The 12436-nt window shown below is 39.1% G+C and overlaps 1 protein-coding gene across 21 annotated transcripts in view; it reads right to left on the reverse strand.

Annotated features, from left to right (window-relative positions):
- Nucleotides 1–12436, reverse strand: part of magi2 (membrane associated guanylate kinase, WW and PDZ domain containing 2) — a 929612-nt gene that overhangs the window by 345757 nt on the left and 571419 nt on the right. For all 21 annotated transcript variants that reach the window (XM_062983516.1, XM_062983514.1, XM_062983518.1 and 18 more), the window contains one exon: nt 8143–8353. In XM_062983516.1, coding sequence (XP_062839586.1) covers nt 8143–8353 — 211 coding nt within the window. The remainder of the gene's footprint in view (nt 1–8142; nt 8354–12436) is intronic.

Here is a 12436-nt window from a genome sequence, read left to right on the forward strand (position 1 = left end):
AATTCTGTGCATGAAACAAAGGTTGAGTACATTGAAGCATCATAAACCAAAGGCATTACCATCTCTGCCACACATGTGGACAATTTCAGATTTGGAGTATTTCAGATTTAGGAATTCTGGATAGGGAATGCCCAACCTTTATAGAAATATAATCCAAGACACCTATTACTTAGATAAATTTCTATTACAATACACGTATACTACTTCCTGGTCCATCAAGCTTAGACCTAGAGCTAACATGGTGAGCCTATTTCTAAATTCCCCTGATATATATTTTACATTATCTTTACATTCTATGGAAAGGTTCTTTAGATAATATTTTTCACATGATGTTTTATTCTAGTGGTTCTTTAGCTTTATTCTAATATTTGATGTTAGGGTTCATGGTCTATATTACAATCTGTTCCTGGGCTAGTTTTGCAGTCAGAATGGTGCTTCTTCATCTTCTGTTTCCCATTATGCAGTCTATTTTATTTCTCTATTGCCATCAGGTGATGTCAATGTATACAGTCATCTCTTTGGTTGCTTGAAAAAAGTGTTTGTGTTGAACAAATTGTTGTCCTCAAAAAAGTGGATCAGTCACTCAACATCTTGCTTTATTTCTTGATCCTAGAGCAGATTTTGAAGGCCTTGTAAATGAGGCCAGTTGGGAACTGCATGGAGCTGAGCTTGAGGAGGGCAAGAGACCATGAGGCCATCTGGGAGGCAGGATCTGTGACTATGCAGCACCAGCTCCTCCTCCAAGCACCACAGAGCCCTGAGGCTGCTGCCACCACCAGTCCTTTGCACGTAACTGGGTTTATGTGCACGATTCTAATGCGTCATCAAATCTAATGCACACCTAAATTTTGGCAATGTAATTTAGCATTAGACTCGGGTAAATTTATTGTCTATCCAAGTTAAATAATAATGAATATGTAACTGGTACCTGCATTTACAATTCATACAGTCTGAAATGACTTGTTTAAATTTAGGTTTTATATTCATATTACAATTCATTTTAAATTATTTAAGAAACTTCTATAGCTCATTGATGCCATGTGAGAGCTTATAAAGGGGCTTATAAAGATTCAGGTAAATTAAATTAAATATTCACTCAGGAATCATTCTACATTAGTGTCCTAGACAGCTATTTTATATTCTACAATGCAAAGCAATATAAAGGGTGGTCTTCCTTAATTTCTCATTGTGCACTTTTTGTGCTTTACCAGATGGAAGTAGAATAAGACTAAATTTCAGGTTAAAAATGAACAGTTTCCAGTATTTTCTGCATGAGCAAATTCATGACACTGCCTGATTTCTCTGCCATTGCCTGAAAAAAGAGAAGACATTCCACTTCAGAAAAGTATTATATGAGCAATTACTACTCCAGCTCTCTAATCCTTGCTTTCATAGAGCACCCACCTGCATTCTACTTGCAGACTGTGCTTTTTGAAATTTAACCTTTACCATTCCCGAAATTTCAATTACATCAAAGTCCTGAAATAGGAAAGCCAAGAATTATTTTCTAAATGTCACCTTCTGCTCACCCACTCATTCAAGCCATTTGTGCCACTCATGCACTCATTCAAGGCGCTCCATTCAAGGCATTCATTGAAGGGAAATTATTACTGGCAGAGAGGACGGAGTGTAAGGATACAAGAAGAGAATCCAGAAAGGGATTATTATTTCAGTGCCATTAACTTTTTATTTCCTGGCTGGCTACAGTTCGGTCAGCCAAGAATCCAGATGACCTCATCAATAGAAAAACAGTCATAATCTCTGTGAGCCTGATTACTAAATGCACTAATTAGTTTGGGAGGAATATCTCAACGGCAATCAGAAGACATACAACACATTCAATAGTTTATCTGAAAGCAAGAGTATTTTCCCCAAGGCTGCAATCACCAAATACAAAGAAAAGGCCATATCTATGCGCCATGCGTAGTGGGTTTTATGACACTGTGAGTGTCACATTGTCCTTATTTTGAAATCCATGGAATAATAGGATCTTTTGGCTCACCTTTCTAAATGCACAGCCCCAAAGTTCCCAAGGGAAAGGGAATGATTATTAAACCAGTTTGCATGCTTAGTGTTGGATATGCCAATAAAATTACTAACCAAAACTGGCCTTCTTTACATCATGCACTGTCTTCTGCTTGTCTAAGCCACAAGGTCCTACTGAATTCAGTGGGACATGCTCCCAGTCTGTACAACAAGGATGCACAAATTACAGAGTCCTCTCCCCAAAAGGAGCAAGGACTAGTATGGAGGCTGAACAGCTACCCAAAACAAATAACTGAACCTTCCCTCTATGTTTTTTGGGTTTGTTTTTAGTTTGGGAACAAAAAAAGTTGTAAGACTCACCTTCAAATAACAACTAAAATTACTTTGATTACTCTCAGTTAAATGACTATAACTATGAAACACATTATTCTCAAAGTGTAGAAAGATAGGCAATGGAAGGGGGAGGAGGGTATAAAGCAACTACAGTGTGTGTGGAGTTCTTGAAGGAGCAACTCATGCGAAAGGTTTTCCCAATATCAAAACAATAACAATGGGACCCTGCTGAGTAGAAGAAAGGATAAAACCTTCCCCCAGAAAAGAAGACAATATGAGAGAAAGAAAGGGGAAGGTGGGAGAAAGAAGGTCCACAGAGCAGCTTTTATTTTATTAGGACTGGGAAGGAAGCTCTAATTTCCATCATCTGTTGCTACTGGTTACACTGGTTATAGTTGATGGGAACTGTAGTTCCACAACATCTGAAGAGCTGCCAATGGCTGACCTCTGAACTGGCCGCCAATAGATTCTCCTGTTGAATCAGGATATGTTTTTGCCTGGGATTTGAAGTATATTTTGAATGGCTCTTAGAATCATAGAATCATAGAGTTGGAAGAGACCTCATGGACCATCCAGTCCAACTCCCTGCCAAGAAGCAGGAAAATCGCATTCAAAGCACCCCTACCAGATGGCCATCCATCCTCTGTTTAAAAGCCTGCAAAGAAAAAGCCCCCACAACAATCCGGGGCACAGAGCTGAGCAGCTCTAACAGTTAGGAAGTTCTTTCTAATGTTCAGGAGGAATCTCCTTTCCTGAGGATTGAAGCCATTGTTCCACATCCTAGTCTCCAGGGCAGCAGAAAACAAGCTTGCTCCCTCCTCCCTATGACTTCCCCTCACATATTTTACATAGTCATCATGTCTCCTCTCAGCCTTCTCATCTGCAGGCTAAACATGCCCAGCTCTTTCAGCTGCTCCTCATAGGGCTTGTTCTTCAGACCCTTGATCATTTTAGTCGCCCTCCTCTGGACACATTCTGGGTAGTTGACATCTTCCTTAAATTACGATGCTCTGAATTGGACACAGTATTCCAGGTGTGGTCTGACCAAGGCAGAATAGAGGGGGAGCATGACTTCCCTGGATCTAGACACTAGACTCGTATTTATGCAGGCCAAAATCCCATTGGCTTTTTTTGCTGCCACATGACATTGTTGGCTCATGTTTAATTTGTTGTCCACGAGGACTCCAAGATCTTTTCCACATGTACTGTTTTTGAGCCAGGTGTCCCCCATTCTGTGTTTTTGCATTTCACTTTTTCTGCCTAAGTGGAATATATTGCATTTGTCCCTGTTGAACATCATTTTGTTAGTTTTGGCCCATCTCTCTAATCTGTCAAGATTGTTTTGAATTCTACTCCTGTCTTCTGGAGTATTAGCTATCCCTCCCAATTTGGTGTCATCTGTAAACTTGATGATCATGCCTTCTAACTCTCAATTTAAGTAATTAATAAAGCTGTTGAACAGAACCAGGCCCAGGACGCAACTCTGCGGCACTCCACTCGTCTCTTCTTTCCAGGATGAAAAGAAAGCATTGGTAAGCACCTGTTGGGTTTGTTTGCTTAACCAATTACACCACCTAATCTGTAGTTTTTCCTAGCTTGAATTGCATTATTCTTGGCTATTTTTAGAACAATAACTAGATACTGTGAAAAGCATTAGAAAAAGTGGAGCAATAAGTAATAAATTCTATAGTGACTACTTTCAAGTTGTGGAAATCCTTCCCACCGAATCCTCCGTTCTTCCCCGCTCCACTCTCTTTCCTCTGGAAAAGACCTTTTTATTTAGCGAAACCTTTGGCTTTTAAGATACTTGGAAGAAGGAGCCTTTCAATGGGCATATTATATTTTTGAAACTCTTTAGTACCATTTAATGTATTTGGATTGCTGCAATTCAATGCAACTGTTTATTTAATTATTAAAACTTTGTATCAGATATTATATCAAATTTTGTTCTCAACGTGATCATCTCAGAGGAAAGGTTGGATATTAAATAAACACACTTTTAGATATGGAAGACAACATTTCAGGTACATTAGAACATCTGAAAAAGATTGAATATGATATTTGGATATATTCCCTCCCAAGGCCCATGTGATCCTACTGAGGAATTTCTTTTTCTAGGTTATGTGCCGAATATTCCTTCAGCAATTTAACACAGGTTGGAGTTGTCAAATCAGGAGGAACTTCGGACCTGAGATTTCAGAGTCAATACATGATATCTAGGGATAGAGCTATATTCTAAGAAACGTTTGGAGAAAGGAGAAAAAATGAGGAGGAGTGAAAAAAAACTACAAAATAAATGTGATGATGAGAGCAACTAGGGAGGGAAGAGAAGCAGAAGACAGGGAGGGAGAGAGAAAAGGGAAGGAAAATATCTTAGCTAGGACTTATAGGGAGAAGGAGAAAGAAGGTGGGGCAGGAAAAGATGTTTAGTATGCTATAACTTCCCAACATTGTACAGATTCTTAGGCACTAATTTGAATTGGTAGCCATGTTATTTTAGAGACATAGTTTGGCTACACAATTGTATATACAGTAGAGTCTTGCTTATCCAACATAAATGTACTGGCAGGATGCTGTGAAAATGTTGTGAAGAGTGAAAATGTTGGATAATAAGGAGGGATTAAGGAAAAGCCTATTAAACGTTAAATTACATTATGTTTGTACAAATTAAGTTCCAAAAAATCTTTTACAACAAGTGTGCTAATTGTTTGGGGGTGTGGCTGCACTTGTGTTATTGTTTTATTTTATTTATTTATTTACCATATTTATATCCCGCCTTTCTCTACCCCAGGGGGGACTCACGGAGGCTTACAAACAGCACTTATACAGTGCCTTGGGCATAAAACACAGACATGAAATAGAATTATAAAAATTAAAACAGATATAAAACATAATTAAAATACATTCCAATATGAGACACATCATCCAAAGGCAAGATCTAAATTGTTGGCCATGTTGGCCCACTGTGTGTTGCTGTTGATCCGGGCATGAGGCAGACTGTGTTGGATAATACAGAACGTTGGATGAACGAAGTTTGGATAAGTGAGACTCTACTGTAATAGGACTTCAGTATCCTTGGATTTTGCTCTTCCAGAAGAGGTACTGAAGCAAACCCCAGTGGATACCAAGGGCCCATAGTATTTTAATTACAAAAACCGATTCACAAAGAATGGTTACTCAGAAAGATAGTAAATAGGTTAGCCGATGCATACAGTTACAAACAAGCTTTTGACCTTCTCTGGTTTATGAGAGAAGATGGAAATGGAGTGCACAAGAACAAATCAGTAGAAGCTCATTTATGCAATTGATTAATAACAGCAACCTCATTTATTTCTAGTGTTATAGATAGGTGAATTATTTTTAATTAGACATTTTGTATATTCACCTATTTTATTTTTTGACACTTTTGTGTCCCAATAAAATTCTTACAAATTCTCAAACGTCATGAGTGGAGAGGGCTATTACTTGTGTTATTCTTTAATTAAACTAATAAATAAGCATTTGATACTCGCTAAAGGATGTTACTTTTACATTAAAATGGAAATTTAAAACCCCCTAAAATCGCCTGTAAGGTGATAGTACCTTGGGTTTCCTTTGTTGCCTTTTAATTCGTAAAATATATTTTCCTAGTTGAACTCTGAGTTTCATTACATGCTCTGATGGCTACAAAAATGATGCATTTAGACTGATAGGATGAATTTAAAGTAATGCAATCCAGTTTTTTTTTATTCAATACCTCCTGTGTGATCATAGCAAATTGCAAGTAGGATTACATTTACACATATAACTCAGTTAACAAAGAAAACATTATTCCCATGTTATTTCCATCTCTGGTGACATACACCTGTATTTCAGTAAAACTGTGAATGGGGAATGGGAGGATATAGGATTATGGTCAGGTTTAGCTAGATATTTAGATAGAAACTCCAGGACATAATGAATGGGAACAAAGCCAACAAGACATGAGATTGATTTTGGATGTTAGAAAGTGGAAGTGATAAAGATAACTCCCATTGAAGTGTGTTGGGATGTGAGCCAAAAACCAATTACTGTTTACAAAGCTTTGGATGATATAGTAACACAAACTTCACCAGCATGAATTTTTTTCAATTTAATCTGATTTACATTTTTCAATATCTGTTTTCAATCTGTTTTTAAGAATCTGATATATTATTGTCTCTCTTCTCAGAGAAAATGTTAAATAAATAGCTTTTTGATATCTTCTTTTCACAAAAGCAAACTCAGACATTTTATGGCATCAATTAAACTGATTCATAAAGAATCAGAAAATTTCAGAGAGCCTCAACAGTGCTAAAACCTCTGATGTCTAGACAACTGGAAAACCAATCAGAAATGCAACAAAAAATTACGCATCTATACTGTAGCACTTAGTTGTAATCCAAATAAATCTATCATGCCTCTAGATTATGTATTTGCCCTCCCCCCCCCTTGATTTTTACCTCACAGCCACCACTTTTGGATACTACGTGTAACATGTATCAATAAATAAAATCTGGGGATGTTTTACAAACAACATGTGCATGTTCATACCAATAATAATTCTTCAGAAAAATTTCCAACATATTTTGCCCAGTAATGCCTCAAGACTGTGGTGGCATTAGAAGGTCTTCTTATTTCACAGAAGGTCCTGCCACATTAGTTCATAGAAACATGGAATAATAGCGTTGGAAGAGACCATCTAGACCAACCCCCTGTCATGCAGGAAAGGCACAATCCAAGTATCCCTGACAGATGGCCATCCAGCCTTTGTTTAAAAGATTCCAAGGAAGGAGCCTCCACCACACTTCGAGGCAGAGAGTTCAATTGTTGGACAGCCTGTACGGTCAGGAAGTTCCTCCTAATGTTCAGATGGAATCTCCTTTCCTGTAATTTGAACCCATTGTTCCTAGTCCTAGTTTCAAGGGCAGCAGAAAACAAGTCTGCTCCCTCTTTCTTCCGACACCCTTTCACATATTTATACATGGCTCTCATGTCTCCTCTCATCCTTCTCTTCTGCAGGCTAAACATACCCAGTTCTTTAAGACGTTCCTAATAGAGCATAGTCTCCAGACCTTTAATCATTTCAGTCGCCCTCCTCTGGACACCTTCCAGCTTGTCATTATCTCTTTTGAATTGTGGTGCCCAGAATTGGATACAGTATTACAGGTGAGGTCTAACCAAAGCAGAATAGAGAGCCACCATGACTTTCCTTAATCTAAAAACTATACTTCTATACAGTCCAAAATCCCATTGGCTTTTTTAGCCGCTACATCACACTGTTGGTTTATATTCAATTTGTTGTCCATGCAAACTCCAAGATCTTTTATATATGAACAGTTGTAGATACAGGTGTCACCCATCCTGTATCTTTCCATTTCAATTTTTTTTCTGCCTGGGAAGTATCATATCTTTCTCCTTGTTGAAATTCAGTGTGTTAGATTTGGCCCAGCTCTCTAATCTGTTGAGGTCATTTTGAATTCTGATCCTTTCTTCTGGAGTACTATTTTAGCTATCCCTCCCAATTTGGTGTCATCTGCAAACTTGGTAAGTATGCCCTCTAAACCTTCATCCTAGTCATTAATAAAGATATTAAACAGCACCAGGCCTAGGACAAAACCCTGAAGCACCCCACTAGACTCTTCTTTCTAGGATAAAGATGAACCACTGGTGAGCACTCTTTGGGTTGAGATGCTGTGTTGTAACATTATTGGTCTGTAACCTACATACATTTGGATATAAGTTTCACTGAACTCAGTGGTATTTTACAATGTTTTGATGAATGCATATAGGATGGTGTTACCATTTTCATTTTCAAATACTTACTCAATAAAGTAGACCTCTCCCTTCTCTGTATAAGCCATTTCCCAGTTGTCAGGTAAAGGGCCCAATTCATCATTTTCTTCAGGTTTTGGCTGTTTTGTTATATCCATATCTTCCTTTCCTTCTTCGGGTTGGCTGTACACAGGGGCAGGGTAAGGCTGAGAGGATGTTTCACCTGTGGCACCCGTACTCTTCTCTTCATGTTCACTTGATTCTGCAGAAGAAGAAACATGTGTATCAATACATGTATGCCCCTCCTATGTACTTTATATATCAAATGTAGTGAAATAATACATGTAATTTGGATGCAATGTTAGAGTATTACACATTTGGAAAAATGACGATGAGCTTATGGATCAGAATGAAATAAATCTTTGGATTATTATGACTGTTTCTTCTAAAAAAAGTGGCAGAATAATCTATGCTTAGACCCTTAGGATCGTAGAAGGAGCAAAAAAGATAAACTGTTGCTGAGGTGACTAAGGACCTCATCAGGTGACCGGGGGGGGGGGGGAGCGGAAGGAGCCGTCCTCCTTCGTTCCCTACCATTTTTTCCTGTCTTCTGTGATGATCTCCCAACCCACATTGTTTCCCATCCTTTTATCACTTCCTCTTCTGTTCTCCAGTCAGGTAACACCCAACTCTTCCAAACTCAGGGTTCTGTTTCTCCATGCTGCTGAAATAGAGCCTCACAGAGTCCCGCTAGAAGTTGCCTTGCATCATGTGATGGCATCTACTGGACTCCATTTTGGCAATGGGGAGAAAAGATGTGAAGACACATAGAAGACTTCATCTGATAAGGTCCAAAGTCTTGGTGAAACAGCAGGACGATTGAATGGAATGGTATGGAGAAATAATGAATGCACTAAAAATTTTCAAGTTGACAAAAATCACATTATTTGCCATAAAACACAGGGGTGCTGTTTTTGAACAGCATAAATAAAAAGCAGTACAATGTATTTGAGAAACCAGTCAGAAGACAGGAAATGTTTGGCATGTGTGGAAAATCAGACGCTATTGAGAAAAAAGGGCTCTCTAATTTATCTTCTCTTTTCTCCTTTGGGTTTTACTGTTTGCAACATTCGTTTTGGGGTCTTGAGAGCTTAGTTTACTTTTTTGCACTAATTTTGAGAAAATGCTCAATTTAGCACATTTTGGTTCTTTTAAAAATCAATTTTTTATTTTTCTTTTGTTTTAATTTCTCTGGGGAAGAGATATTAAAACATACCAATTTCTTTTGTTCTCTCCCACTCTTATACAGTACATTTATCTTAGGCTTATTCTTGTGATCTTTATTTTCCTCAAGCAATCTTCCTCAATCTTCTCTTGTGGCTTCAGAAATCTAAAGTTGTGCGCAGATTCCATTTCCTTTGGTACCTCCAGAACCTCCGGCACCTCCAGGAGCACCTAATGGTACGAAAACCTGCCCGATAGTAAAGCAAACAGGAGCCGATCTGTGCCCCCCCTCCCCTATTTGGCATCATAATTGAATCTTTTTGATTTTCCTTCATTTTCCTAATTCTTTTTATTTAGTGGGACTGACTGGGAGTTGGGGACTTGAGGGACAGTGGGTGGGGTATGTGTGCACCTTTGGAGCTTTCACCCTTTTAGCTTCTTTTCTCCTTCCCTTCTCCTCCTTCAGAAAATACTGCTAAAATTAATAATTATTACTAATAGTAGTAATCCCAGCAAACAAAAAAGAGAAGGCTACCTCTTCTCTAAAGTAGAAACAGCTTTAAGGAAGCAAAACCCCAAGCAAAAAGGAGATTGCAGTCTTGCAGGCAAGAGAGGGGATTTTTAAGGTAGTCTAGGGAGGATAGGTCAACTCAACACCAGGTCATCGTTCTTCTTTCCCTGTGCCTCCTTAAAATGTCTTGGAAAGCTGTGTGCTGTTGTGCTGGGAGAGAAGAAATGCCTTGGAAAGCTGTGTGCTGTCCTCTCCTCGAGAGTAGAACTGCTTTAAGAAGCATAAAACCCATTCTCCTCCTCTACAGGGAAAAGATCCAGAATGTTAAGAGTGGTAACGCTGATGCTTTTTAAAATCCAGGTCTTAATGAAGGATATGGAAGAGGAGCCTGTGGGAAGTCTCCCCCCCCCCCCCATAATGGGCTGGATAGTGTGCTTTCTTAACCCTGTTGTTGAGGCTCCCTTGAAGGGAAGAAAGGAAAAGCTCCCAGAGGAAAGGCGAGCCTTGTAAGTTCCCCACTGTTATTGCTGCCAATTTTATTATTTATTTATTTACAGTATTTATATTCCACCCTTCTCACCCACATATATGGCAAACATTCATATATTCGATTATACAAAGACAAGACAGACAACAGATAGAGATATTATATAGGCTTTTCCCCATCATTTCGGCATCTCTGGAGGCTGTGCTCGGTTTCCGGTGACAGGGGGTGCTGTCACGCCATCTCCTTGACTAAGAGCATTCTTTCATAGAATCATAGAATAGCAGAGTTGGAAGAGACCTCATGGGCCATCTAGTCCAACCCCCCGCTAAGAAGCAGGAAATCGCATTCAAAGCACCCCCGACAGATGGTCACCCAGTCTCTGCTTAAAAGCCTCCAAAGAAGGAGCCTCCACCACAGTCCGGGGGAGAGAGTTCCACTGTCGAACAGCTCTCACAGTGAGGAAGTTCTTCCTGATGTTCAGGCGGAATCTCCTTTGTTTGTAATCTTCTTTGTTTGTAAACTTTGCCTCCTTTTTCTGATTAAAACACTGTGCCTAAACTACCTCCCCGCTTTAGTGAGGTTCCGATTTATCTATTTACATTGCAATGTAAATAGATTACATTACATTGTAAATTTATCTATTTACATTTTCAATCCCCTTGGTGGGCAGGGAGCTGGGCTGAAGGTCAGGAGCTCACCCTGCCCCGACTTTGAATTGTCAACCTTTCGGGTGACAAGTAAGATTTACTGCAGCTGCAGCTAGTGATTAACCTGTTGTGCTAATGCTGGCCCTTTTTGGCCAATAGGCCAAAAAAAACCCATTTTTTTGGATGCGGAACGAAAACCCATTCAGCAGCATGCCCATTTTTGTGAGGCACTGGAAAATGAATATGGGAGGCTTCCGGTATCCAGCAAGCAGAAACGGATAGAGATTCACCTGAAATGCATAAGCCTAATATCTACCTATTGGTATAAGTAGCTATAGGTCCTTTCTCTTGAATCTTCAGCATGAATTTGTATGCCTCTGTGAACAAAGTAAGCATAAACTAGGGCAGAACGTCTTAAAGTATGGGTCGGGACCCCAAGTGGGATTGTCATAATTGTGTGTTGGTGTCGACTTTCTTTCTTTTCCTGAGCATGTGCACATGCACATCTCTCTGCCTTCCCTTCCCTCCCCTCCCCTCCCCCCTTATGCAGTCATCTCTGTTTTCCCTTATCTCTCTCCCCCTTGCCTTCATGTCTTTTTGCTCCCCTTGTATCTCTCTGCCTGTTTGCCTGCCCCCCTTTCTTGTATGCACATGTGTGTCTTTCTTGGTTTCTCCCTCCCTTTTTCCTTTATATACTTGGGATTTTGTAATTATTTCTTGTTAAAAGGGAATTGTGAATTTAAAAAGCTTAAGAAGCTCTGAACTAGAGGACTGGTGAAAGATTAGAGGCCAATATAGTGGATCTTAAATGGTTAATTGTGGCTAATATGCATCTTATAAATCTTGCATATAAGAAGCAATGTCCTACTATTAAATCTACATTATTTTAATGTTTAGATTGTGTTTTCTTTGTAGTTCATTGATTTTCCTCTTATTTCTGGCTGTCCCTTGTCCATTCATCTCTGAGACCTGACGACCTCTTTATTTCCTGGAGGTTAAATAAATCTTTAATTTAAACACACCAGTAGATAGTCTCATGTCTTCTCTAGTTAAACCTCTAGTCCACTGAGGCAAATAGAGTCTAAAGGTTCTGCTCCCTATGACTGTAATTAAATCGTAATTGAAGAGGGAAATCACCAGTATCATGATAGCAACATCCATTTTAGTCATGCAGTAGGCCATAGGTTTGCAATACCATGCAGAAAAGTCTAATTTTATGGGTGGCAGTCACAGGCCACAACCAGCTTGGCATAAGCCATGTGTGCTGCAGGATCATATTTAAAGTATGAAGTGAGGGAGAAAACTATGCTTGTTCCTAGTTAGCTTGCCTCCTAACATTTTATTACTTCAGCTTATGTTAAGAGGCACATATATAAGCCAAAAAAAGGAAATTCAGATACATAATCTGAATCTCCTTGTTTATCCCCCACCCAATTTATTTTTAGTAAATTGGCAAAGAAGACCAGCTGTGAGACT

Source organism: Anolis carolinensis, chromosome 5 (assembly GCF_035594765.1).
Source record: "Anolis carolinensis isolate JA03-04 chromosome 5, rAnoCar3.1.pri, whole genome shotgun sequence".
Lineage (NCBI taxonomy): Eukaryota > Metazoa > Chordata > Lepidosauria > Squamata > Dactyloidae > Anolis > Anolis carolinensis.